General features: G+C 37.6%; 1 protein-coding gene across 1 annotated transcript; it reads left to right on the top strand.

Moving 5' to 3' along the window:
* The first annotated feature begins 1,159 nt into the window (after nt 1-1,159).
* hsd17b12b (hydroxysteroid (17-beta) dehydrogenase 12b) lies at nt 1,160-19,824 on the top strand. The gene is made up of 11 exons (XM_055209296.2): nt 1,160-1,477; nt 11,558-11,604; nt 12,351-12,426; nt 13,846-13,953; nt 14,220-14,284; nt 14,419-14,463; nt 15,550-15,584; nt 16,152-16,233; nt 16,478-16,543; nt 17,939-18,088; nt 18,563-19,824. Exons 1-11 carry the CDS (start codon nt 1,312-1,314, stop codon nt 18,668-18,670), a joined length of 948 nt encoding a protein of 315 aa, XP_055065271.2. The 5' UTR covers nt 1,160-1,311; the 3' UTR covers nt 18,671-19,824.
* The last annotated feature ends 8,075 nt before the right edge of the window (nt 19,825-27,899 follow it).

Here is a 27,899-nt window from a genome sequence, read left to right as displayed (position 1 = left end):
GGTTGACAAAATTAAACAACAGAAATAAAAAAAAACATGCCACAGATACAAGACAGAGGAAGGGATCAAGAGAGAGAAGGAGAACGATGCACAATAGCACACGTAGTTATGCAACAGCATGACATGTACAGTATGACACGTGAAAAAATATGTGTTCATTTTATTAACATAAATTTAAGTTGGGTTATCACTTAAATAACAGGGAATAGTTGGGTTTACAGAATACATTTGATGATTTTTTTTTAAATATTTTCTATAGTTCAAAAGTTATTTGTAATATTTTAATAAAACATTTATTATTATTATTATTATGCTAATACATATAAGTAATACATAAAGAAATGTGGAGTTTAAATCAATTATCTATTGAAATGTGTGTAATGGTTTTGGGATGTAGAGTATTTTTTACATTTTATTTATGGTATCAGGGAATTATGTATGCTTTAATATATTATACTGCAGCTTTGTAGATAACATAACCTCTGCATTGGTCTCCTCATATGTTTTAAGCATAACATTCATTAAACAAGACTGTAGTTTCTGTATTGTATAGCCAATGTTTTCACAATATAATAAATAATTAATTCATTAATTTATTCACAATAATGTATGATGCATAAAAACATTTTACACATGATATTAAACCTTTTTATAAGTCTACAATTGTTACATACGTTAGGAAGTGTAGTTTTGTTTATGTAATTTATTTCAGTGTTTTGATGTTGCTGAAAAATAAAGCGACCCTCTGACTGTTCATATTTTGTCCTTATTTGTTTTAAATCTTGTCCTTAAACGTTCCTTTGACATACTTATCATCACGTTTAATCTAAATTTGATTATTTTGAGTCATTACCAGACAGCAAACTTAATGTGTGGCATCAGAAACCCCCACAGCTCTCATTGTGTGAGCTCTGTTGGACAAATGTCATACTTTACATAAATTTGCCTTTTTGTTTGTCACTGTGAAGATGCAGAGACCAACATATTTTTTATAAATGCACCATACTAAACAATTATAAATCTCACCTCAGTCTTTCCTCGTTGTAAGTTTGAACGGAGCGGTCATGGCAGAGTGGGCGGTAACCGCCGATGAGCTGATTTTAACGAGCAGATCTCTTATCGAATCAAAAGCGCCGTTGCACACCAACTTGATACTACGTAACCAATACGGAAGCGGATGTGTTTGATTGGTAACCAACTGACAGCGTGTAGCACCACAGCTAGCTGTACTTGTAGTTAATACTGTGGAAGTTATCTGACATAAACTTTTTGTATACGCATTTAAAAACAGAAAGGCAGTTTTTTTTTATCATGGAGTCATTGCACGAGCTTCTAAGAGATCCGATATATTGGATAGGTGTTGTCACATTGGCCTGGCTGTCGCTGTGCACTCTGTGCTTTCTGATAAAAGGGATCCGTGTGTGGATTGTGGGCAATGATAATTTGGTCAGAGCCTCCAAACTCGGGAAATGGGCAGGTTGGTACACATTGACCTAAAATGTATTGAATGCTTTATTATCTAGGCACTTAAACAGCCAGCGATCACTTTACTGTGATACCTGATCTTACTTGCTAAGTTAGTTCATTCATTCATTCATTCATACTTAAACACATTTTTGCGGACTTGGTTTATATAACATTTGTTTATGTAATTTGTTTATGTTACGTTTGTATCTGTTGCCTCTAGATTTGCCTGAAGTTCAAAACTTCTTAGTCTAAACTCTTTAAACACCTTTGTAGACATTTGCAAAAGATCAGTGCTTCGTTTGGTGGATATGTTTTTTTCCAGGGATGACTTAACTGAATTTTTGCAAAACAGAGTAGCAGAACCAACTGCAATCTCTCCAGATATAGTAATGTGGTTGTTTTCAAGATAAATGTTGAATATATATATATATATATATATATCTCAAGGCAGAGCTATAAGATTACAAAGTAAAGCATAAGTCTGGGTTGAGGGTGTTCATTCATTGTAGATCAGATAAGTACAAAAGTGGGGAAGAAACGGCACTGGGTCAAAGGGATTAACTCATTCCCTGCCAGCCTTTTTTTTTTTAAAGTTGCCCACCAGCATTTTTTGTAATTTTCAATAAGGTTTCACAGAAAATGCTTTCCAGGACAATTTTCTTCTATAAATGTATAACCATACAAATATATAAAATGAAAGAAACTACCCTCTGCTTTCAAACAAAAGGGAAAAACTTTCACCCCATCTTCATTTGTTCTCTTTTTTTAACCCTTAAATAGATTTCTTCAAAAATACAAATTTTAAAGGAGTTTTGTTAGAGATCAGATTCAGAGCTTAAAATTAAATAAATTAGATTTTGCTTCAGTTTTTTATAAATTGGGCTAAAGACGGTTTCATCGGACGTACGTGCGGTGACGCGATACGCGTCTAGTCCGAACTTTACTTGCGGTTTCAGTTTTTGTTATAGTGCTTGTTATAAATAAACTACGTTTAAAGTACTTTATTGTTATTTATTCTTAGCAGACTTTTCCGGAAGTTACGTGAGGACCACGAAAGCCGCTTGTTTATGTTGTTACTGCTGAAACCGTCTATAGTGGATAATAACGGAATTACGGGTTACTGTAAAAACTCATCAGGAAAGCGTCATTGGCAGGGAATGTTTCTCTTAATTGACGACATAACTCGTCAATTGCGGGGAAAGAGTTAAATTAGTAGTGACCAGGGTGGGTGAGATCTGGGTTATTTTTAACTATTAGACTGCTTTTTCTGTTTATCACGGGAAGGGAAACCCTTTCACACTCTAGTATCTTTGCTGTATTTGTAGACTTGCTGACTTTGACCTTGGACTTTTAATACGTGGCATTGCAAAACTCCATCATATGGTTGACCTCAGCTGATATCTAATGATGTGGTTTCAAAACCCATTATTACTTTGTGTGCTTTCATTCTTAAGGTTTAAGTGGTACTAGTACACAAATGTTAAAATGGCAGAAGATATCCTCCAACCACAAGCAAATCTTGGAGTAACAGTCAGCTTAAGTGGAGTTAAAATAAACTAAGTCTTTATAACCACCACACCTCTTTTGGATCAAAAATGAATCATTTATTGTTGAAAAGTGATTCATGTATATGATTCACATAACCCAGTAGGAGCAGTGATGTAACTTTTTTGTGTTATGGGTGAAATATTATTTAAAGGGAAATAGGGGTGGGCGATATGACCAAAATCTTCTATCACGATATGATTCTTTTTATATCATGATAACGGTATGTATCACGGTAGAGTTTTTTATGTTTTAAAAAGGTTTTTCTGTTATTAAAATCTTTAATACCATAGAAATGTTCATAATTCTCACAAAAACCTTATACAAGCATAAAAAGAAGATAAAAACAAACAAAACTCAAGCTCTCTAAAGATAAACAGTCAATGATAAATGAATGATAATAAATAATTATATATACTATGTATATATCTTTTTTTATTTACGGTAGAAAAGTGATTTGGTCAAGAGCCGTGAGAGATTTTCTCTTAATGCCTTTTATTAAACATGAGTGACAGACAGGAGCAAAATAAGGTAACTTCCCCTTTAAGACCAAAGTCCAGACCCTACTGTATGTTACACATGCGTTTTCTCTTTTATCTGTTCACTTTCTCTTAAGCCCTAAATGGTCGTGTTTATGAGGATACATGCAAAGATGGGAATTTTGACGCATATATGTATTTAAGGCCAATAAAGCAGGAAAAATGCTCACAGACAGAAAGAGCAGAGGTTGCGCGACTTGTCCGCTCCTGACACACAGAAAGAGCGCATGCATATAGATCTGTTGTTTGTGTTTCAATGGCTTAAAGTTACTTGTTTTAAAACAGCGGTGCTTAAATACGTGTACAAACGTTACGTTTTTGTGACCACATGCACAGGAGCGTGAAGTGGGCGCGTAACCTCGATAGAGACAGTAGTCCAAATCTCTACCGGTTGACAAATTTCTACCGCTTAATCTTGTCTACCGGTTTGTCGCCCACCCCTAAAGGAACAGTAATTAGGATTTTACCCATCTAGTGGTGAAATTGTATTTTGCATTCAAACGAATAGTGCTCTCTAGCGCCTCGCTTTTCCAAATGCATGTTGCAACTTTAGCCGTTATGTACTCACTGATCTCCTTGTCCGTTTCAGCTGGTTTACATGTTCTGAATGAAAACGCATTGTGGAAACGCATTGCTGTAGGCTATTGCTTTTTGTCCCTCTATGCTATTATAGTTTTTCAATATGGCAGAATGTCATGGAAGCCTCCTTGGACTTACCCATTCAATGTAAATAAAGAGAAGAAATTCTATGCTTACAAAGAAAAGGCAGAGGTAATTTTACACCAATGAGGACATTTTTATGAATAAAGACATTGATTTTGACTAATAAAATACTTAAAGAAACTACACATTGTCCCTTTAACCTAGTATAGCAGTGAGCACTTGAAGCCCTTATAAAAAGACAATTCAGAAAAGTGTTTTATTGTTAAAGCAATTAAGTTTTTGTACCCAACAAAAGATATTACCCAACAGCGCAATGGTGCTAACCTTATTTTAAGACATTTTTGTTTTGTAGGTATTCTATTTAAGTATTCAATAAATAAGTTAAAAAGAGTTCCAAGATATATACCAGACCACCAAACAGGTTAGTCACATGACTTTTCCATCACACATCTTCAATATAAGAAAAGCTTTTAAAAAAAACGGTAGACAAAAGGAATCAAACTAGAAGCAAGCAACCCCTAAGCTCTTGTGAAAGTGTCTAGAACGTGGTCTTGGGTTATTGTTAAAATTATTTCCTATGTAGAAAATAAATAGAATGCAACAGTTAGGTTCTGGCAGGAAAAATCATATTGAGGAGAGTGGATGTCCTCTAGGCTAAAGTAAAACTACAGTATAATATAGTATAATATGTCTAATTCAGGGTGTTTTGAACCAACTTAATTTCAAGACCATATAAAATATGATTTGAAGGTTGTTAAAAGATACAGTTATGTAACCCCTGCAAAATTTCTTCCATGCATTTGTTTTACCGTGACCTGTAAATCTGAGCTTCGTTCTTGCAAAAATCACATTAAGCGGAAACCTTTATATAAAGAAAATAAAATCAAAATATGGTTGTTCTGTTGTTTTCTCCTAATATAATTATATTCTATTGATTTCTCTGGTATTTCATCTTCAGTGTAGCTATTTTTGTGAATGAAGGCATTTGTTGGCTCCACGAGTGGTTGGATTTAATTGGTCGACTTTGAATGGGAGTTGCAATTGGTCATTCAGGTTCTTGTGCGTACTTTCATCTCTCACAAAGCGCACCCTCAGTTACACGTGCCTCGTCTGCTTGTTTTGCATACCCCCCCCATTTAGCTGTAACTTTTATTGTCATTCCCTCCTCTTCCTTCTGGAACAATGTGCACATAGCTTCTGCTGCTGTCATTACTTGTTAAACATGGCCAAGATCATTTAGTTAGTTATATAGTGTTTCATTAGTTGCCTGAAGAGGTTCTATAGCATTATACAGATTCTCTAGATGCCTGTGATTCATCTTCATTCCAAGAAAATTCACATGATACAGTTGCTTGTCATTTACTGAGAATTTAAGTAAAAAATACCAAAACATACGTAAGCACACACGCGTACATACGTACGCATTTCACAGAGATGTCATCATAAAAACATTGTAAATGCATTACTTCAACGTGACTTGAGTATGGATTGCAATTCTGTATTGTGTTCTTTTAGTTCTTCCTAATTGAAGGCTTTGTCCCTTATTTCCCAATTTGTTCTGAATGCTTCATTAATGGATATTTATGAATTGCTGTAACATTACTGTTGCACACACTCCATCACAGAAGACGTTCATAGTTCTCCCCTTTTCTGAAAATACCTTGCCTCAGGGGAAAAAATAAATGCATCTAGCTCTATTTTTAGAGCAGTCGATTTTAAAACCGTCCTTTTGAACAGCGGTGCTGATGTGAAGCAAATAAAGCCATCGAGTGAGGCACGTGGCACCACATGCTATTTAAAGAAGCATGTTACTGGGAGCGGGGGCCCAGGAGACACTTTGAATCTTATACTGCGGCATCCAATGAGGAGGGAGGATCCCGGTCTGCGGACGGAGAGGGGTGTGCTATTGCATAACACTGCAAACATGGGAACATCCAAGGGCAGTAAGGGATGGCACTTTTGTTTTTCTCAAAGTTTTCCAGTTTTGGGAGAGAAAGTGTTGGTGGAGAAAACCTGACCTAGTATTCTGTTAAACAAACCAGCATCAAATATTTTTCAATTCTGATATATGATGCTACTTATACATGGAAGCTTATAACATTAACAGGGAGCAACCAAGATGACATGACACAGCTTCATCCCTATTGGTTTCCCTCATTCATTTACCGAACAGCTCCATAGCATGGGACATGCAGCAGCTGCAGTAAATCCTGCAGCAGATGCATGGGGTTCAGTGTAAATGTGTGACTGTAGGGCCTGGTGTGTGAGCCCAGAGAGGAGGAGTGCAGTGCGTGTGATGCCGGGGGAAGCTGAGGCTCGTTTGTATTCAAGTGCTGCATCTGTTCCAGACGAGGCTGCAGTGCCTGCCTGGTATTTTTAATCTCCTGTTCTTTTTTTAGCCTACAGAATATTTAGCAGCAGCAGTAGCAGCATCGGTGCGCGCTGTGAGGGGGTGTCTTCACTCTTATAAGATCATTTCTCAGTTGACCAGACTCCAACATTTAATCTTTTGATATGTTAGCTTAAGAAGGTAAAAGAAGAGTATATTTTTTCCTAAATGTGGTAGCCTGCCAGTTATTATTGAGGGGTGTTTTCCTGTTGTCACTTCACTTGTTACATCTCAAACCACACATTTTTCGTGGAGGTTTATTTTGCCTTTCTCACAGACGTTCTGATGTGCAGAGTGATAAATTGACTGGATTTGTCTAATGTACAGTGATGCATTAAATTGTTTGGCATTAAAAACATAACTTGGCTCTGGAATTAGACTGGTGTTTAATGAACATATAAAATCTAAGATAATAAATAAACAGACTAGTCGTGATATGTAGTATTACTTGTATTATAATGTTTCATTTTTTACATTTTATGCATTTGGCAGACGCTTTTATCCAAAGTGACTTGCAGTGCATTATAAGGTATATGTTCCCCGGGATCGAATCCACAAACTTTTGGGCTGCTCTACCACAGAGCTACAGGAGAACTATGCCAACAAAATGTGCCTTTTGTTTAGAAATACTGCAGAAGTGGAGTATCAAATTGTGTTAATAGTGTAATACATTATGAATCTTTTTTAAAACTATTTTTACTGAGTGTCGGAGAGCTTGTACACTATAAAACTAAATGTTTCTTCAAGACTAACTGTGGGTTTACACCAGATGCGAGTTAAACGATTTGCGCAAGTAGATTACATACAAAGTCCATGCAAAGATGCGATCAGACGCGTCCTCACGTGGGCCGATGCGAATGACGCGATATGGGCGGCGCATTTGCCATGAAAACACGCGCTATTTGCCTCAAAGTTGAAAATATTCAACTCGAGCTAAAAATTTGCATGACACTAAGTTAAATCCCACGAGTAATCTAGAGCGAGCAACTGAATGCGATTGCACGCTTCACGTTTGGTGTAAACCCACAGTAAGGCCCTGTTTACACATGAACGCTCGAGGGTTAAAAGGATGTGCCTTTCGTTTACACGGCGACAACATTTTTGGGGCTTTAAAATGCAAAAAAGTGAAACCACCCTTGAGAGTGGAAATCTTAAAAACGCTCTACCGTCGCGTTCTCATCTAAATGGTAAAAACGCAAAAGTCTGCTCGCGGTGGCTCTCGTCGCGTACGCGTTTACGTCACAGGCATATGCCAGTTCAGGAAAATAACAACAAACATGTCGGATTATTTCCATAAGTCGGACCTTCAAGTTGCTATAGCAGCTCTGATAAATATACCCGAGTCTTTCCAGCAGATGTAGGAAATATTCACAGCTAGTATTACTGATCAGAGAAGGTGCATTAATTACCTCTATCAAATTGTTGATGCACAAATGAATTACCTCTATCAAATTGTTGATGCGCCAATTCGTCGGAGGCAGACGGCTTTGGACGAGACCTGGGAGAACAAGGAAGAAGGTTGTACGCAGGGGCGTGGACTTGGTGTTGTTGTGTGTCAGTGCTTCACATTGCCACCTAGCCGCCTGGAGTGCATACTACATCAAATATATGTGCCACCATATGCACGCAGATTCCCCCCCAAAACGCTCGTGTAATCGTGGAATAAAAAGTGATAACGCAAAGACACTTATATCAAGCTTAATATTGTAACGTCTGAGCAACTGTAATACTAACAGTAATAACAACCATAATAAGTGACTTGACCACATTGTCTTTATTTGATAAAAACCAAGGGCATTGTGTCATGAACTTCCTTTTTTATCAAAAAAGAGATATATGTCAGTCTGTACTGGTACTAGTTTTCACTTTAAATTGTGCATTGCCTTATTGTCATTTTAGAAAATTGCCATTTTACCTAAATCAAGAAACTACTCAAATTTCCACTTCCTGTTCAAAACTCAAAATATTAAATCTCCATGCATCTTCCATCCACAGGTCATTTAATAAACTAGAAAGCATAGATTTGACGTGATACGAAAGCACTTAACGCGAGGCCTGTTTACCAAGCACAGCGTTCAGCGTTTTTCTGAATAAGATCTCCATTCATTCACATTCGCAGTGTGTTGTGCACATTGCTCAGGGTGTGTTACGAGATGGAGGCATTAGCCACACAGCAGCATTCATACAGCATTTCACTCTCTGTCCTCACCTAACAGTACACGCTCGGAGCGCTTCATCTCTCCAGTGTTTTTCCTCCGTTCATGTGGAGTAATGTATTGTAAATGTGCTTAAAAATAACTGGGAAAATGGTTCCCTTGCCTCTAACTGTGTGCCGCCCCCTCCCAACTGTACTCGGTGTTAGCCGCTTGCCTTTCACTCTTCCCTTTCTATTTTTAACTGCCCTCAGGATCAGCCTCATTCGCTCCTCCCATGCGCTGCCTTGTTGTTCGTCATCCACCCCTCCCTTCTGCCCTCTTATGTGTTACTCTAGCCAGTGTATGCCTTTCTTTTATTTCATTTTTACACACAACATTTTGCTTAAACACAGACAGCGTAAGTTGAAGTCGTGCGTTTTCGTTAACACTTTAAATTAAATACCTTTATTAAGTTTTATTAATTATAACCAATTGAATGCGCCTCTTTTATCCAATTTGTATATTTTATAAGAAGCAATTCTAAATATTCTGTCATTATTTTTGGAAGTCCAAAGCCAAGCCCCAGCTGTGAAATGTGTTTTTTGCACAACAGAATTAACGCTGGCACGTCACGATGCGATTTTTAAGGTTGAACTTGACAGCATTAAAACGTGATGCTCTGGATGATGAAATGACAAGGAACATACAGTAAACAGACTAACATTAAAAATAGCACTGATGAAATACATAAATGTGTTTTCTGTATAAAAAAGCCCACAAGTTTACCCCAGATAGGTTGGCATGTCTTGCTAAATAAATTAAGTGTAACCTATAAGCCAATGATATGCTTATGTGAAATCATATGTAGAGAAAACCAGCACTACTGTATATCGACTTAAGACACTTTATATTGTTATCACAATAATGTCACGTCTTCTGACTTTTTATCATTTGGGAGCTTTTCGTTTCAAATAATCATTTGTATTTCATATAATTCATTTAAATTTTAAAGGGACACTCCACTTTTTTGAAAATTTGTTAATTTTCCAGCTCCCCTAGAGTTAAACATTTAGATTTTTATCGTTTTGGAATCCATTCAGCCGATCTCTGGGTCTGGTGGTACCACTTTTAGCATAGCTTAGCACAATCCATTGAATCTGATTAGACCATTAGCATCACGTTAAAAATAACCAAAGAGTTTCGATATTTTTCATAACATGGCTGCAGGAGGTGCAATGATATTACACAGCAGCCAAAAATAGCCCCCTGGTTACTTTTAATAGCAGGGGACTATTTTCGGTCATTGTGTAATATCACTACGCCTGCTGCAGCCATGTTACGGCAGCAAAGTCATTGATTATTACGTCAGAATGAAAGTATAGTTCCTAGACATATCTGCCTAGAAAATCGAAACTTTTAATTTTCTGTCAGTCTTAGTACACAATGTAACTACAGAAGAGTCAAGTTTTAAGTAGGAAAATATTGAGACTCTTTGGTTATTTAATTTTTAGCACAATGCTGATGGTCTGGTCAGATTCGGTGGATTGTGCTAAATAGGGGTGCACCGAAATTTCAGTCGCCGGAAATTTCGGCCGAAAATGGCAGTATCGGTTTCGGGCCGAAATAAAAAATCCACCCGAAAAAGTCAACCGAAAATGAATGTCAACCGCGCCCCTCCCATCCGTGCGCTAGCGCTTGGGTTTCACTCACGGTGATCAGTCGTCTCCCACCCCTCCCCTTCGTGCTGAAGCAGGTTTTACTCACGGTCGAGCTGTTTGTACGCGTCTGCAAATATTAAGCATGTCTTGATGTGTAAACTTTAGAGAGAGTCGCGCTAAAGTGTCTCATACTGTAATCCATTAACATACATTTGGCGAATAAAGCAACGAAACACCAACGTAACGTTTTTATGTGGAGCGACTGTTGCGCTGTTTGGGATTCACCCTCGGTCTCTGTGTGTGCGAGTGTTTAAGTGCCCTCAATAGTGCACATACGAGAGAAACGCGTTTAAAAAACAAACAAGCAAACATAAAATCATTGTTTTTTATTATTGATAGGGCACATATAAACAAAATGATCTCCACAGTATTCTTTTTCTAATAAAAACACTTGTTTATGTCTTAAGTGTATGTATACATTACAGTCAGATTAACTTACTTAAGTCTGTGTCATTAATGTTAATCAAACAACCCATGACAAAGAGACAAATAGCTCTAAAAATAATAATATATTTAATTTATTGTGTTATGATTCATTTAATTTGATTTCTGTACCTAATGCTAATTTCAGACATTATTAATGTACAACTTTGTTGTTTTTTGTAAATGTTTGCAATTTCTTTATTGTTTATTAGATTTTTCCCACTTGCTTTTTGCTGATCCGAAAAATAATCTGATCTGTGCCTCAAAAACTGTAACGTGATCCGAACTGTGAGTTTTTTTATGTGTCTCACACCCCTAGTAAATTTAGTACACAGTGATAGCCATAAATGTAATTGTACTAATAATTGGCATAATAATTTCTTTCGGTGTTTCGGTTTTTCGGCCTTGGTTTCCTTTTTTCGGTTTCCGCCAAGAATTTTCATTTCGGTGCATCCCTAGTGCTAAACTATGCTAAAAGTGGTACAGCCAGACCCGGAGATCAGCTGAATGGATTCCAAAACTGTAAAAATCAAATGTTTAACTGTAGGGGAGCTGGAAAACGAGCATACCCCCAAAAAAAGTGGAATGTCCCTTTAATAGATGGTTGTCCTTTGTTTTAATGCAGCTAATTTACATATCTCCTTTAATAACCTTTATCTGACTTCTGTTTTCTTGTAGTTGTGACTGGGGCCACCGATGGAATCGGAAAAGCCTATGCGGAGGAGGTAAGGTTCCTCAGGTTTTATTTATATTTTTTTTCTCTCTTCAGAGAAATCACAATGAGTCATCAAACTAGAGGTCTCGGTAAGAGTTCAGTGAGGACTCCATTCAGAGGTTTGCCTTGCACAGTCGACAAACTGTCAAGCATTTTAACACCTTGCTGCTTTTCATTTCTACTGTTCGATGACAATTATATATATATATTTTTCTACAATTTGGCTAATTATACTGATGACGATATGTTAGCTTCTGATAACAACAGCATCTAAATTAGTATTGAAGTTGTTCTATAATACACTTAAAGGTGTAGTGTGTAAATTTTATAAGGATCTCTTGACAGAAATGCAATATAAAATACATAACTCTATTATCAGTGGTGTATAAAGACCTTTCATAATGAAGTGTTATGTTTTTATTACATTAGAATGAGACGTTTTTATCTACATACACAGAGGGTCCCCTTACATGGAAGTCGCCATTTTGTTTCTACAAAAGCCCTTAACGGACAAACTTTTTTTACTAAGTTGTCTCCAACGATGACATGGTTGTCCGGTGGCGGCTACTGTAGCTTTTCTATGCGTTTCAGTGAACGGTGGACTGAAACGTTTGTTGCAATTGCAACCTCACCACTAGATGTACTAAAATTTACACACTGCACCTTTAAAACGTATGATTTGTAATATGTTCAGGAATGTTTAGTTTATTCTAAATGTAATCTGAACAATTAAATTAATTGTTTACTATTGTGCAGCTTGCTCGACGAGGTTTTGCTATTGTTCTCATCAGTCGTACACAGGAGAAGCTGGATGAAGTGTCCAAAGCTATCGGTAGGTCTGCCTCCACCTGTGTGATCAAAAAGCTGTATGTTAGGGGATGGATTTCAGTGCCCTGTATTAATATTATTGAAAGCAACACTTATACATGCATCCTTATAGAATCCTTATAGACATATTATAAAACAAAAATAAAGTGACATCATAAGGGACAAAAATACACTCTTACATAATCAAGACTCTGAGCTTTGTTTTTTGCTGTATATAGAAAACTTAAATTTGATCTTATTAAATTTTATTCTGATATTGCCCACGTGTTTTCGGGTTCTGGTACTATAAGAGCAATGCCAAGGCAGGGTCCACTGAATGAATGAAGCTGCAGCAGTAGCTGAATCAGAAATGCCTCCCCATTCATTTTTTCTAGTCCTTTGGTTGACTGACTGCTAAACCGAGGAGGATGGCAGGATTCAGAGCGTGCATACATGTGTGCGCACACGTGTGCAGGCAGATGTGCATTGATGTGTTCTTGTGTGCAGAGGACCTGTGGGTACTTATTTATGTGTGTTTGTATGAAAGAGAGTGAGTGAGAAAGAAAAAGAGAGAGAGAGTTCTGCTTCTGAGGCAGCGAGTGTCGCCCTCAGCTAAATGACGGTGGATGTTAATGAGCTCGGCTATTTTTAGCTCTGTGTTGACAGGCAGGCACTCTGCCAATCGAGCTGCCGGGCTGTTGCAGCAGAGCGCGACTTCACAGATGGAGGAGGATCCTGGAGATGTCATGGCGAGGATGAGAGAGAGAGAGAGTGAGAGAGCAGCGAATGAAGAAAAACAGCCCAGTGACCTCTACTGAACACTAGCAAATACAGTCATGTGCACCTTTAAAGCATTTGGAGTCATTTGACAAGTCTTTTTTTAAGTTTTCAAAAATAAACTAGTGAACTTAATTTTATGGCAGCTACGTAACTGCCATGTAAGCCTATAAGTGAGATTTAAAAGAGTTTACATAGGCGTGGATCATATCAATAGATTTAATAAAGACTGTAAGGCTTTCCACAGTGCATTCTGGGATTGCATCGTCTGTGAAGAATGCAAACTTTCCCATTCATGTTATTTCCTTGTCTTTTTAAAGTGGTGCATTTTTCCTAGTTTTGCATTTTGGAGCGCATCCACGTCGATTCCAACATACTTCAGTTCACCTGCTTTTAGACCTGTTATATCGTATGAGATAGTGCAGCAGAGGATTTGGCAAACTCTACTAGGACTATACAGCATCGCTCAACCACTGCAGTGTAGGCAATTGTATTCACCCTGTAAATTGCTGGAATTTTGTATTGTGCATCTGTGTCATATAAACATTTATTTCATCACACTTTAACCACATCAAACCAGTACAAGAAAACAGTGGGTAAAGTGTTTTTGTGTTCAGTCTAAGAAATGAAGTCATATTATTCAAAAGTTACTTTTCTTTTCTTCCAGAGAGCAAGTATAACGTTGAGACCAAAACTATTTCTGCCGACTTTGGATCTGTCGACATCTACCCCAAGATTGAGTCTGGACTGGCTGGCCTTGAAATAGGAGTTTTAGGTATATTACATGTTGTGTCTTAAGAAGAAATCTGACATTTGAATCAGTTTTTTTTGGAACAAGATGTTCTATACTTGTACAGCACAACTTGATGTGTTTTTATAATGAACGGTCTGTTAAGTGATTGTTTGGTATTTGCTGCCAACTGCAGGGAAGTGGAGGGAACTACAGGGAACTATGTGTGTTTCCAAAGCTCTTTTTTCAAGTAACTGTGCAGTTGATATTTTTGTGCTGCCTTTAAATTATTCTGTTTTTTCCACCCACAGTTAACAATGTTGGAGTGTCTTATAGCTACCCAGAGTTCTTCCTCAACATTCCTAATGTTGAAAGCGTGAGTTTGTGTAACCATTTTTTCTTTGTGATGTGTGTATTATTCCAAAACTCATCTTTAGTAATAATTATGGAGCATTTTTAAATGTTTGCTTTGATGAATAATCTATTGATTAAATGCAATTGTAACTGCAGTTCATCGACAATATGATCAACATCAACATTATGTCGGTTTGTCAGGTCAGTGGCATTTTTTTCTCTGTTATGTTACAGTAGTTAAAGCCTTTCCATTTTCATATGTGCCCATCACCTTGGAATTCTACATGCTCTGGAAGCATATTTTTGGAAAAACAAACTGACTACCATTCCAATCAAAGCAAAACAGCATTAAATCAATGCATAGTGTTTTATTTGAACAAACTCAAAGCATGCTACAAATATACAGTAATTGTACTATGCACAATATAAGGCCTTTGCTATTTCCAATCTATTTTAATTTTTGTCCTAAGCAAACATATAGTGTATTTTTAATACAATTAACACATTTTAACTAATAAAAGGTCAAGAAAAGTTAATTCTTCACTTTATAGCCCTTTTACAAATTTAACTAATCTATATAATGAATTTAAAACACTAGTGTGCACAAGAAAGTTGTGTGTGGCTTGCGTTTTTATTTTATACATCCGTAAATTTTGAGCCAATGCTGCCATCTTTAGGATCCAAGATGTATTATTCTATTGGTGCAACATGTGTTTCATAGATGAGGGACATATATTTTTAGTGTATGTAACAAGTGAACAAATCAATTGGATTTTTAAGTTCATTCTATGTTCTTTAATTCATTGTAGTCTAAATCTTTAGTAAAAAATTTATCTAAACCTTATAGACCCCTTCACAGTTCACGTCACAGGCGGTTCCCACTACGCATGTCGGGGTCAGAAAAGTGTTGCGTATTATTCTGTATCGTCAAAAATGCCTACTTGCGTCGTGGGCTTTGAAAATCGCACCAGTTAAGTTTTTCGGGATTCCTGCAGAATCTCAAAAACAAAACAAAAAACATCTTTGGCTGCAAGCAATTAAACGTGCAGGCTGGGACAATGCAAAGATCAAAGAGGCTTGTGTTTGTAGTGCTCACTTCATTTCAGGTAAGTCATCATTTTTCAGCCCTGTTAGATTAAACTTGAAAGCCTAAATGGTATGAACAGTTTGACCCCATTCTGCGCGCGCACCCGATAGTCATTCAATGTTTACAAACCTTGAAGGGGTCTATAGATCTGAATATTGTTTGTGCCATTCCTCATGCTTACAAATCACTTCTTCCTGTAGATGACACGATTGGTATTGCCCAGGATGGTTGATAGGTAAGTTCAGAAATCATCAGAAGTGATATTTAAAGTTTGAAATAGAATCTAATGTGTAGCTATTCGACAAGTATCACAGGAATGCGTCACAATGTATCTTTGCGGTTTAGTTAATTTACAGTTTAGTAAATTAGTGTGCAATTATTTCATCATGAACGAATGCTTCAGCGTAAAATATTTCTTTGATATTCTACCCTACAGATATGGGTAATAAGCTTTTAATTATAATATGCAAAAGATGCCAACAACATCAAGGAAAATCTAAAAAAATCTTTCAAAAAATAAATCTGAGAGTCATAATGTTAGTTCCTTCCATCTAAACCACTAGAGTCTGGTGTGCAGTAGTACATAATGCAAAAGTATGTACACTGGCATGGGCACCGGTTGCCATAGCAACAGGGATGCAAGAATCCATTAGCAGGTACCTGTGTGTTAGCAGGGATAATTCCACGCTACAAAAAGAGTTAAAATGAAACGAACACATGGGGCATTTTAAGCACAATTGTCTTTATTAAACATGCTAATGAGTTGTATTACAACATTTAACATAAAAAAAACTCTTTCTAGGTCTAAAGGAGTGATCTTGAATATTGCCTCGGCTAGTGGCATGTACCCAGTTCCTCTCCTCACTCTCTATTCTTCCACAAAGGCAAGTCATCTTTATCTCTGCTGTGGGTTAGTTCTTGAATACTACTTGGGTATTTGTATATAACAGCAATATACTGATCATAAAAATTAAACATGCCTGACTTTATTTTTATTTTTTTAGTAAAGAACATTTTCAAGTTTTAATTTTGTATTTGTTTGGCACGATTGATTAGCTCGAACAATCCAATGTGTTGAGATTACTTTATTAAAGTTAACATCACAAACATTTATTTTTACTTCAACAGGCCTTTGTGGATTTTTTCTCTCGTGGACTTGATGCTGAGTACCAAAGTAAAGGGGTCATTGTACAGGTGAGCCAAATATGGTGTTAATTTAAAGCTGCATTGTGTAACTTTCTTGACAGAAATGCAATATAGTATATATTATCAACTATATTAAAATGATCAACAATATTATCATCAGTGGTGTACAAAGACCATAACAAATTTATTGTATTGATTTATTACCTTAGAATGACCCGATTTTTCTACATACACCAAGGGTCCTCTTACATGGAAGTCGCCATTTTGCGCCACCATGTTTCTACAGTAGCCCTTAACGGACAAACTACTCTAAAGAGTGCAATTTGTAACTACATTGTCTCAGATGATGACGTGTTTGACCTGTGATGACAACCGTAGCTTCACTATGCGTTTCAAAAGGGAGGGGTGAGCTCCGAGCCGGCGCCAGACCATAACTGACAGGGGGGCACGCGGCTTCCAACGGGGGGCATGCAATTAGCAACAATAACTTGCAAAAACAAGGCATTAAAACAACAAATACAGTGCAAGCACACACTTATACAACTGTTACAGACTGTCAGCTCATTACAGACTGTCGCTTTGCTCGACGCAACAACAAACCGCCCTCGCGTGGCGCAAGCCATTGAAATGAATGGGTTTCATAGCGCAGCCCAGGGCACATCGCGTCCTAAGTAAAAGCCGTTATGAAAGCCACTTTACCATAATCGCATCGCAATGCTGTTAACGGTCTATAGCCACACTTCACATTTAAGCTGACATAAATTAAAACAACGCTAACTTACCTTTAAAAAAGCTGAAGCCGGCGTGTACGAACATTAAACCTTCTTAAAACAGTGTCCTGTAGATTTGAAAATTCCACCTCGACCTCTAATCTCCGAGTTTGAGCCAATCGGTGTTTGCATGAAGTCAGGTGGAGCAGGCGGTGCTGGTTCGTTCTAAATGTTCTGATATACATATTTTACACGATCCATAAAATGCCGCGAAAAAACACGTTGCTAGTATCAAGTCACAAATATGCTAAAGCCTAATGACGCATGAGACCCGGCAATACAACCAATCAGATAAACTGGTCTATTTTTATTAAAGAAAACCTATATCAACTATATTTTCCTCATTTGATTACATTAAAAGTCATGAATCATTCAATGTTTAATTTATTTTAATTATTCTTGATATATATTAAATTAATCAAAAACTGTGTAGGGGGGCACAGCAACCTGTTTGGGGGGGACACGGCCCGCGAATGCCCCCCCTTGACGCCGGCCCTGGGTGAGCTGTGGACTGAGTCGTTAGTTACAATTCACAGTCTCACCATTAGATGCCACTAAAAATCTACACACTTGTCCTACTAAAAAACTAGTTTTTTAATGTATTCTGTTTGAGATAGTAATTCATGTTTATGCTGGTTCACCACTATCGTACTATCTCTCTTCTATTTTAAAGAGTGTGCTGCCATTTTTTGTGACAACCAAATTGAGCAAGATCAAGAGAGCCTCTCTTGACATTCCCACTCCTGAACGCTACGTCAAAGCCCAGCTGAGCACTGTGGGCCTGCAATCACAGTCTAACGGCTACCTACCCCATGCCATCATGGTAAGACCTTTTTAAAAATATAAATTCACTATTCTTGATTCAATGCTAATGTTTAAAGTCATCTGAATGTATCATATAATTTGAAAGCTTTATACCCACCTGTTACTGTTAAGTTCCTTCAATGTCCTAGTGTTTCAGTATACACCTGTAGTGGAAATAAATGGATCATGAAAGTTGAAATGCATAGTGTTGATATTCAAGTATTGTATAGCCATGGGAAAGACTTTATTTTAAGATTAGTGTTATTAACCTACATTGTTTTGCTGACAATGAGTGACAGGTATGTGATAACATGCCTATATTTAAAGAATGGCAACAGGGATTATGTTAGTATTATTAGAAATAAAATGCTGTTAGGCCTAGAATATAGTCTGAACAAAATGACAGTTAAATAAAAATGAGCAAAAACCCTTTATAGATGAATTACTTTAACCCTGGACAGAGTCTAACAAGTCACTTGTGTTGTTTCTGCAGGGCTGGGTGACCACTTCTCTACTTCCTACAAAACTTCTGAACAAATACGTCATGAGCATGGGGTTGTCCCAGCGTGCCCGCTTTCTGAAGAAACAGAAGCAAGGTTAGAAGAGGAAAAATGAACAGGCTGAAGGATGGAGGGATGGTGTGACATAATGGGGAAAGAAGGGACCAATCAGAAATTTGAATCTCTTCCCTTTTGCTATCATGGGCCAAGAGCCGTCTCACCAAACTGTTCCTTATATGTCTGTCTGTTTCCATTAAACTAGTTTGAGCCAAACAATGAATTTTCCAGACAATAGAGTGGTGTATTGAGCTTTGGAGAGTTGTAGCTAACCAAAACATGATTGCTTGAACAGGATGGCCAACATTTCTTATTAGTTTGACTAAATAATGATGGCTACAGAATAGCTTTGTAATGCTATTTGTAATGCAACAATCGCTAAGCACTGATTAAATTCCTAGTCATTAACTACCTTTCTAGTAAAAGTCATCTGTTGAACATAAGTTATCAGAAACATGTTTCCAATTTGAATGAAATATCCATTTGCATTAAAAGCATGATCATCCCTATTTCTGCATTTTTTTTAAACCTTGGAGAACCCACGGGGTCAAATTTGGCCGCTGTTAATTACTGCTACCCAAAACCTTCTTTTGTTCTCCAGGGTTAAAAATTGGTCAGGATGACTGAACTGCAAAGAGATGTCTACAAATGGTACATTTATAATCTTCCATCTGACTCTGCAGTTATTTACAAGCTATATAAACTACTTCTGCTTATCACAGATGGCACTATGAATTTTAATTCAAAAGAGACACGGCTTTATTGCACTAACACTGTTGTGAAAAATGTATGTCCTTTATGTTGTGCATTAGAAATGTTTTCAACTGATTATTAACTTTGTAATGCTGGTACTGCTGATGTTAGGATGCACATTTCAGTGAAATGTACTGTATAATAAGGTAAACGGTTTATTTGGTATGGAAAATGAAAGCTTAGGCCTCAGTTCCGTTATTAAATCTGTCATTGGCCGTGCACTGTTTTCACTAAAACAACTCTATACTATACACAGTATTCCTAAACCATGTGATATTTTTCAGGTTTCAGTGTGAATAACTTTTACGTAATGTCAGTGTAAAGTCTTCAACCACAGAGTGGAGAGAACAACAGCAGCACTTGACTGTAATGCTGAAGGATCCATACAGTATGTTTGTTTCTGAATTAATTTTGCATTTCAAATAAAATAATTTCTTTCTAATAATAGTCTCTAACTCTTATTGACTGATTCAAGTTGTCTCCCTTAACCACCCGAAATGTAATTAGGAGTTCTCCTTGCTAAAAGTACAGCGCAAATTAAATTGGCACAGCTTACCCCATTATTTTTTCTTGGATAGCTTTCTAACCTAAAATAGAGATTGTGTTTTAATAAATAAAGTTTGAGAGGAGCCTAAACATTCAGTTCTGTCAATCATCATTACGTGTGTATATAAGCAACATTTCTACTGCCATCCCATCTTTAAACAAATTAATACATACCCATCTTTTTTCAATGCGTGCACTTGATCTTTGTACAGCGCGTCGTGAATGTGTTAGTATTTAGCCTAGCCCCATTCATTAGGATCCAAACAGGGATGAATTTAGAAGCCACCAAACACTTCCATGTTTTCCATATTTAAAGACTGTTACATGAGTAGTTACGCAAGTATGGTGGCACAAAATAAAGCGTGGCATTTTTTTAGGCTGATAAAAATGAGAACTATATTGTATGGTGGAAGAGCACTTGGGGCCAATCTCATTTCTATGTCTTACCCCTTTCCCCTCAAAACCGAGTGAAGGGGAAGGGGTAAGACAGATCATTTGTCTAAAAAATGAGACACTGAGAAACTGACAAGCGTTGACATAAACAAAGAAGATCCCGTCGTCTCACGTGTGGTATCGATTGCCTGAGCTGAGCTCAACAAAAAGCGCATAACTTAGCTGCTAGCTAGTGCCTTAACTAGCAATTCAAAACAAAAACATTACAATTAAAACCGCTTGAACATTTTATTAAAAGTATCATTAAACATGTGTGTCATAATATCATCTCAATTAAACTGCCGAAAATAACGTTACTTTCATTTGTGCGACTCCTTGACAGTTCAATGTTCAGCCATAAAACATCTTGATGCCTGATCTCCTGAGAAATTCCTACGTTTCCCCTTCCCTTTCAAGTGTGGTCCTTATCACACTTCGTTTCAAGGGCTGTGTATCCCTACGCCTTGGCCCTAGCCCACGATCAAACGGAGAATTGAGACGCCATTTCGCCTCACATGAACGTGCAAAACCTAGGGGTAAGGGGTAAGACATAGAAATGAGATGCACCCTTACCCCTTGTTCAAACAGCCAGCGACGTTATCGCTGTGTGTCGTTTGTCTCTTTCAATGAGGCGTTTCTAAATCTGCTTGTCATAAACAAACGAGTACCATTCCACGCCTGTAACTGACGAGAGAAGGGTGACGTGAACTCCACTGCTTTGTTCTCATTGGTAGTCGCTCCCGAAAGTCGCTCGACATTTGCATAAAGTTAAACTTTTCTTAACTTTCTTGCGTCGCTGGACACGCCCATACGGTCGCCAACGGTCACTTTTCGAAAGGTTTCCATTGAAATGAATGACATCGCGTCGCTCTACTACTGCTTGTCATTGGCTGTCTGAATGGGGCGTTAGTTTGCAGCACTTCGACCTCGGCGCGCAGTAACATCACTCCTGACTACTCCCAGTCTCGTTCAAACTTCCATCAATATTACTGCGCCCGCAGGTCAAAGTCCTGCAAACTAAGTGCTCTTCCACCATACAGTATAGTTCTCTATTTTTATCCGCTTAAAAATCGCCACGTTTTATTTTGTGCCACCCTACTTACTCGTGTAACTAACAGTCTTTAGATAGGGAAAACATGGAAGTATTTGGTGGCTTCTGGGTTCATCCCTGTTTGGATCCTAAGGAATGATTGGGCTGGTCTGGATGCTTGCACGTTCATGGCGCGCTGTACAAAGATTAAGGGCACGCATTGAATAAATATAAGTATGTATTAATTAATCTAAGTTGAGGTAAGAACATAGTAAAATATTGAAAAACAGTGGAGTTTTCCTTTAAGGACAGCAATCAAAATTCATTTACTATAAATTGTTAAACTAAATTTACAGGTAAACTTAATTACTGTTATGAGTATCTCCAATTTCTAAGTGATGTGCCACGGTGATGTCTGGTGGACAATATTTGGTAATCATCATTTGTGCTTATTCTAAGGAATGCAGTTTTCTTTTGTGAATGTGACAGTTTTGTATTTCAGCAACAAAATAAACTGGAAAATATATAATTGACCAGATATATAATTACATTTACAGTGATTCTTTAATCTTTAATTCCTCCACTCCAGGCTTTTCTCTCTCTTGCCTCTCTATTTCTCTCCTGCAGCCATGAACCATCTGTATCCAACCCACGCACATGCCCTTTCACTAACTGTATTCACTGTGTATTCATGTCATACAAAAACATATTCTTTGAACATTGGTACAAATGAATTTTACCCATCTTTGTTGCTTTGTAGCAGTGTTTAAAAGGCCATCTGCTTTGTATCACATCCATCTCTTCTGATAGATGTGCATGATCTCTCTTTGTTGAGTGCCAAATCCTGAGAGCTGTCCTTCTGCTCCCTCCCTGTTGAGCGCCGCATGCGTACTGCTTGTTCCTGGCAGCAACGGGGTGATTCCGGAGGATACGAATGGAAGTCGGAAGTGTGACAGTTCTGCGAGAGGGGATGGGCCTGGAGAAAATCAGGCACTGAGTGGGAAGAGGAGACTTATATAAAGCTGCACAGTAGCAGTGGGTTGCAAACACTCAAGACAGATACTGAACAACAAACAGACTGAGGAATATCTTTTCATCTGCTTCTGTTACTAGCAGTTCTTGGCTTTCAAAGTGTGCTTTTGGAGGACTTATTCACTTGGAAGAACTTCAGTTGGACACGGAGGTGTATCGTCCACAGTTTCGCGATAAGAGTTTGAATAATCTTTCTTCCCTCATCAAGCCTACAATCTCTCGGGAATGACCACATATTTGACGAGGAAGAGCCACTCAAATGCTTTGCCCACTCATCAGATGGCTTTGGCTATGGAGGAATTTCCCCAGCGGGTATCCAGGGCCCAAGCCTGCGAGAGGGCCCGGTCCGTTTCTCGAAAGAGGACCCAGTTCACCTGTAGTAAAATCATAGAGGAGGTGGATGAGGACGTACCACATCCAGTGGATGAGGACAAAGCACGGCGTTCCTTCTTGCAGTCGCTTGAGAGTCTGCGCAGATGCATACAGAGCCGTCAGTGACTCCAGGAGCATAAAGGCCAGCATGGACCTCATAACCTTTACAGACAGAAAGACTGAGATTCAGTGTAATGGACACCATTTTTAAATGTCAGGGTATGTTTCACAATAAAGCCAGAATGATTTTCGCAAAAAAAAATCTACCAAAGATGGGTATAGTAATTATGTTGTTTATTAAATGAATACTATTTATTTTCAAAATAATTTCTGCTTGTTTTTTGCACTAGTAAATGGCTAATGTGTAGCATGTAGCATTTGCATGTGTGTCAATAATATGGCAAAGAAAAGCTGTGGAGCTTGTGGAGAGTATTGGACCACACATTGTAATGGAACAAGAGCATGAAATTTGTCAGCAGCAAAAAATCTCCATAACTGTTTTCTTAAATATCTTATGCTTATACTGTTAAAGCATATTATATTTATATTTATAAAACCTTGATAATAAAATCAACTTGATATGTAAAACATTTGAGTTTATTGTATATTTTATAACCCCTTGATACTTTTCAACAATCAAGATTAACTTTTTTTTATTTAAGAGTGTGTAATAAAATAATTTGTTTAAATTTGACATGAATTTCATAGCTTATGGTTGACTGCCCTATAGACTGCATGATTATTGGCTGTCCCAGACGAACGATTTTTGTGATCGTGCCTCTTTATCGGTGGTCCTATGTCGTACAGTGAGAGAAGTTCAAAGACGGCCGTTTTCCCGGTCTTGCGTCCAAAGATAGCCTACGATAGTTTTCTGACAGTGTCAGAAATTCAGCATGATCACCGCACAGTGTGTTTGCTGCTACTACCTGCGCGCTGGTATTTGTTTACAACGAGCGCATGCTGGTGACGTTGCGCCAACGTATGACGCAGCCGCCGAAGTTTCTGTCATCATCATCGTACAGTCTACGCGCCTGTCGTAAGTCGTACCCGAGTTTAAACGATCCATGTCGCATAGTGTGATAAGGTAATGATCTTACAGAAGTGCAAACATCCTGCAGTGTATTTCAGGCTTTAATGGCAGCAGTTTTTTTTATTTGATCTGACATAAACTCACGATCCTCTCATTAACATCGTGTGTTCGATGCATTCCAAATGTACATTTTAATTCACATTTTTTTTGTTGACTTAATGTAAGTTTGCATCATCTGTTGTTGACAATATTCTAATCCTCTACTTGCTTTCATGTCGTTCTAAAGCAGTATAATTTTTCAAGACTGTAAGAGAATAAAATTATAGCGGTGACAAAAAGCACCATGAAAATGTCATAAAATGCTAAAACGGTACAGTCGCAATACCGTTGTCCAAGACAGAGATTTGGTCATGATCTCAAGATACTCTGAATTTATTTTTCAAGATCCATCTGTTGACTAGGCAGGGAAGACAGCCAAGCATGTTTCAAAGCTCTTATTGTCAGCCTGGAGCTGTGATTACCACGTGAAACAAGCATAGCAAACACAAACTGTTTCACTCACTTCACCTGCTACCTTGAATATTTGCACTTTGATGGAAGAAATTCAAATATTGTGGTTGAGGCATTTTCATGCTGAATGCTTCCAAAACATTGGAGGCAACATAACTGGGTTGCTGTATTTTTTCCACACTGTGACTGAACAGTGTAATTTCAAAGCAGATATAGAGGCGGTTTCCCGGACATGTTTGAGCTTTATTTAAAGGTGACGTTCTTTCTGATCCTATTTTTTAAACCCTAGTTAGTGTGTAATGTTGCTATAATAGCACAAATAAGACCTCTAAAATGATTAAGCTCAAAGTTCACTGCAGCGATATATTTTCTTTAACAGAATTCGCCTTTCAAAGCCTATAGCAAACGCCGGTTTGGACTACAGTCCTCTACTTCCTACGTCAGTAGAACAGTTTTTCACTAAACTCCGCCCACAGGAATACGTCAGTCACCAGGTAAGCTAACGGGAAGCTAAGCTGCTATCGAATCACAACACACTAAACAAGCTACACAATCAGAACTCGATCCATATTTCTGAAGGAGGGTCTTAGAACAAAGAAGACATCAGCCCGTTTTTTAGGACCGTGAAACAGCGCTATAAAGATTGTAGACTATAGAGATGGAGTAAATTGTGTGGAAAAATACCGCAATTTTTTACACGTGAAACATTAACACGTTATATTGCACACCATAAACACAATAACATATTTCAGCGACATTGTTTTGTCTTAAGATGCACACCTGTAGATTGTTTTGTCAGGTATGTTTGTTAAAACTTGTTAAATGACCTAATATAAGTAAGGCTTAACCTAAACCCTGTCTGGAAAATCGCCCCATACTATTGGAAATTACTGCTGTATAATATGTATTATTTTTGTATCATATCATGACAGATGCTGTTGATATTAAGTAATAAATTAAAATGACTTAAAATTTAACTTATACAATATAAAAACCTTAACTCTTTACAGGTCTATAAGGAAGACTATAGACTGTTTCATCGGACACACGTGCGCTGACGCGATATACGTCTAGATCCAAAATTTACTTTCCGGCTTCGTTTTATTTAAAGGTATAGCGGAGGATTTTAGAAAAGAACCGCCTTCTCCACTTTTTAAAAAAATGCAATTGCGCAACACTCCTGATTGACAACTAGGAGGACCAATATTCTTGATGATCCACCCGGAAAAAGAAAATCCTCCGCAATACCTTCAATGGTCTGACTAGTTGCTAAACTGATCTCTTGAACAAATGCTTCGTCGAAAATAACAAATGTTTTGGTTTCCTAGGTAATCTATGTGTTGTTTTTTGCTTGTTGTATAAATAAACTACGATTAAAGAACTTTGTTGTTATTTATTCTTTGCAGAGTTTACCGTAAGTTACGTGCGGACCACGACGGTCGTCTGTAGGCGGTTTCAGCGGTAACAACATAAACAAGCGGCTTTCGTGGTCAACACGTATGACTTCCGGTAAACTCCGCTAAGAATAAATAACAACAAAGTCCTTTAAAGTAGTTTATTTGGATAACAAGCAAAATAAACAACACATAGATTACCTAGGAAACCAGAACATTTGTTATTTTCGACGGGGTATTTGTTTAAGAGTTCAGTTTCATCAACTAGTCAGACCATTAAACGAACAGAAACCGGAAGTTCGGACCAGACGTGTAATAACATCACCACACGTGCGTCCGATGAAACGGTCTATAGCTAGTTTCTTTACACTGTGGAGCAAATTAGAAAGTAAAAGGATGAGACCCATTAATCATGTAAGCTAAATCTAACACATAAGCTGGTGCATTTTGTGTGTTCTTTCATAAATACTGCAGTAATTGTTGCTATTTTAGATGATGTTTATTAATACGATTTTCATCAATAAAGTAAGGCACACAAACCGTTAATTAATAATCAAACTCATGACTGCCATTGAATGAACATTCTGGCAAGTTCTTGTTTCCGGCTCACTTGAGAATGAAAGTTTTCTTTTCTCCATTAGGGGTCTCTGTTGCTACATCATAATTCCCCCCCTTACGCCTTCTTGAATTCTCATACTAAAATATTTTTTAAAGACATTTAGCATCAGCAGAGCTGGGCTGAGATATATGACAGCAGCTTGCAGACCTTGTTTGCCTACAGGGTTTATCACTGCACCTTTCTCACTGCCCTGAGCACTTGGAAATGGTAATACATCTAATTTGGTGAACAGTACTCCTCAACCCCAAAGAATAGACATTTAAATAGCTTCAGTGTGTGTCTGTAAAAGGGCACTACGATATAGAGTTTGATGATGGCGACACCAATGCCAACCTTTTGACTTAAGAGTCCCATATGGTCTCATGATGCCTAATTTGCATGTAATTTTGATGGATGGCATAGATTCAAGGCTTTTGTCTGTTGCTGGTGGGTGAGGAGGTTAATTCGTTCATTATAATGGTTCGGTTTCGTTCTCCTCTCATGCCAGCTCCATCTTTCAGTTGCCCACACACCAGAATTAATGCTAAAACTTTTGTGCTCTAATTGTGTTGATAAACAATGTAATTAATGTTTTCTATTCAGTGCGGCACTATTGGGTAGACACGTATTCAAACAGAAAATTGATGAGTATTATGAGAACTTGGAATGCAGGACTAAAGCTATTGAACAGTATCTGCACGCCTTAAGGCATGTGGCTGGGGAGAAAAGATAAACCTGCTAGAAATTGGGGAGTTTTGTACTTTTTAAAGTTGAGTTATTCATGAATTTCACCCTTCATTTAGTAAAAGAAGATGCAGGCAAAATGGCCTTTTCTAAAGAAAAAATACCCAAAGCGGAACTAAAAGAAGTTATTATTTAAGCTCTTTGGTATTTATTGGTTTATTCCATTAGCTTCCTTCCCTTCTTTGACCACTTATATCCTGGGGGTATAGGGACGCATTTCATAATATTAGACTCTCCACATACAGCAGTGGTGTATGATTAAGTTTTTCTTTCTACCATTCTTTCTTTACCGTATAATTCACCGCCTCTAATTTAGAGGACCGAGCATATCGGCAGGGACGTTTCAGAATAAATTGACTGTGAAGATTGAAAGGAATTAACGCCTTCGCCGCCATTTGAAAAAGAAAGTATAAATGGTGGCAGGAATAGTATTTCTATGGTGATTTCTACATTATATGTTGACTTAGTAAAGTCAATTAATGTTCCTTACTCTAGAGACTCTTCTGTCTTCAAGTCACAACTCCCTTATGTCAATGAAAAGACCAGTGGACAATTTCCAGTACAAGTAGTGTTTTAAAGCCTATTTTTTTTTCTCTGTATAGGTGGTAATATATTTTGTCCTTACTTCAGGTCACTCCTCATATCAACCAAATTACACAGTCAAGGGCAATAAAAAAAGAATAACTGCAGGTTTTGTGACCCCAAGCAGGGTTCCCACACCTTAGTTAACTTCAAAATCAAGGACCTTTCAAGGACTTTTCAGGTCCAATACCCTCAAATTCAAGGACTAAATGTGGAGACACATTTCAAGTAAGAGCAAGGTTGTGTTACC

This window comes from Misgurnus anguillicaudatus, chromosome 21 (assembly GCF_027580225.2).
Source record: "Misgurnus anguillicaudatus chromosome 21, ASM2758022v2, whole genome shotgun sequence".
NCBI lineage: Eukaryota > Metazoa > Chordata > Actinopteri > Cypriniformes > Cobitidae > Misgurnus > Misgurnus anguillicaudatus.
This window is presented reverse-complemented; position numbering and strand designations above follow the sequence as displayed.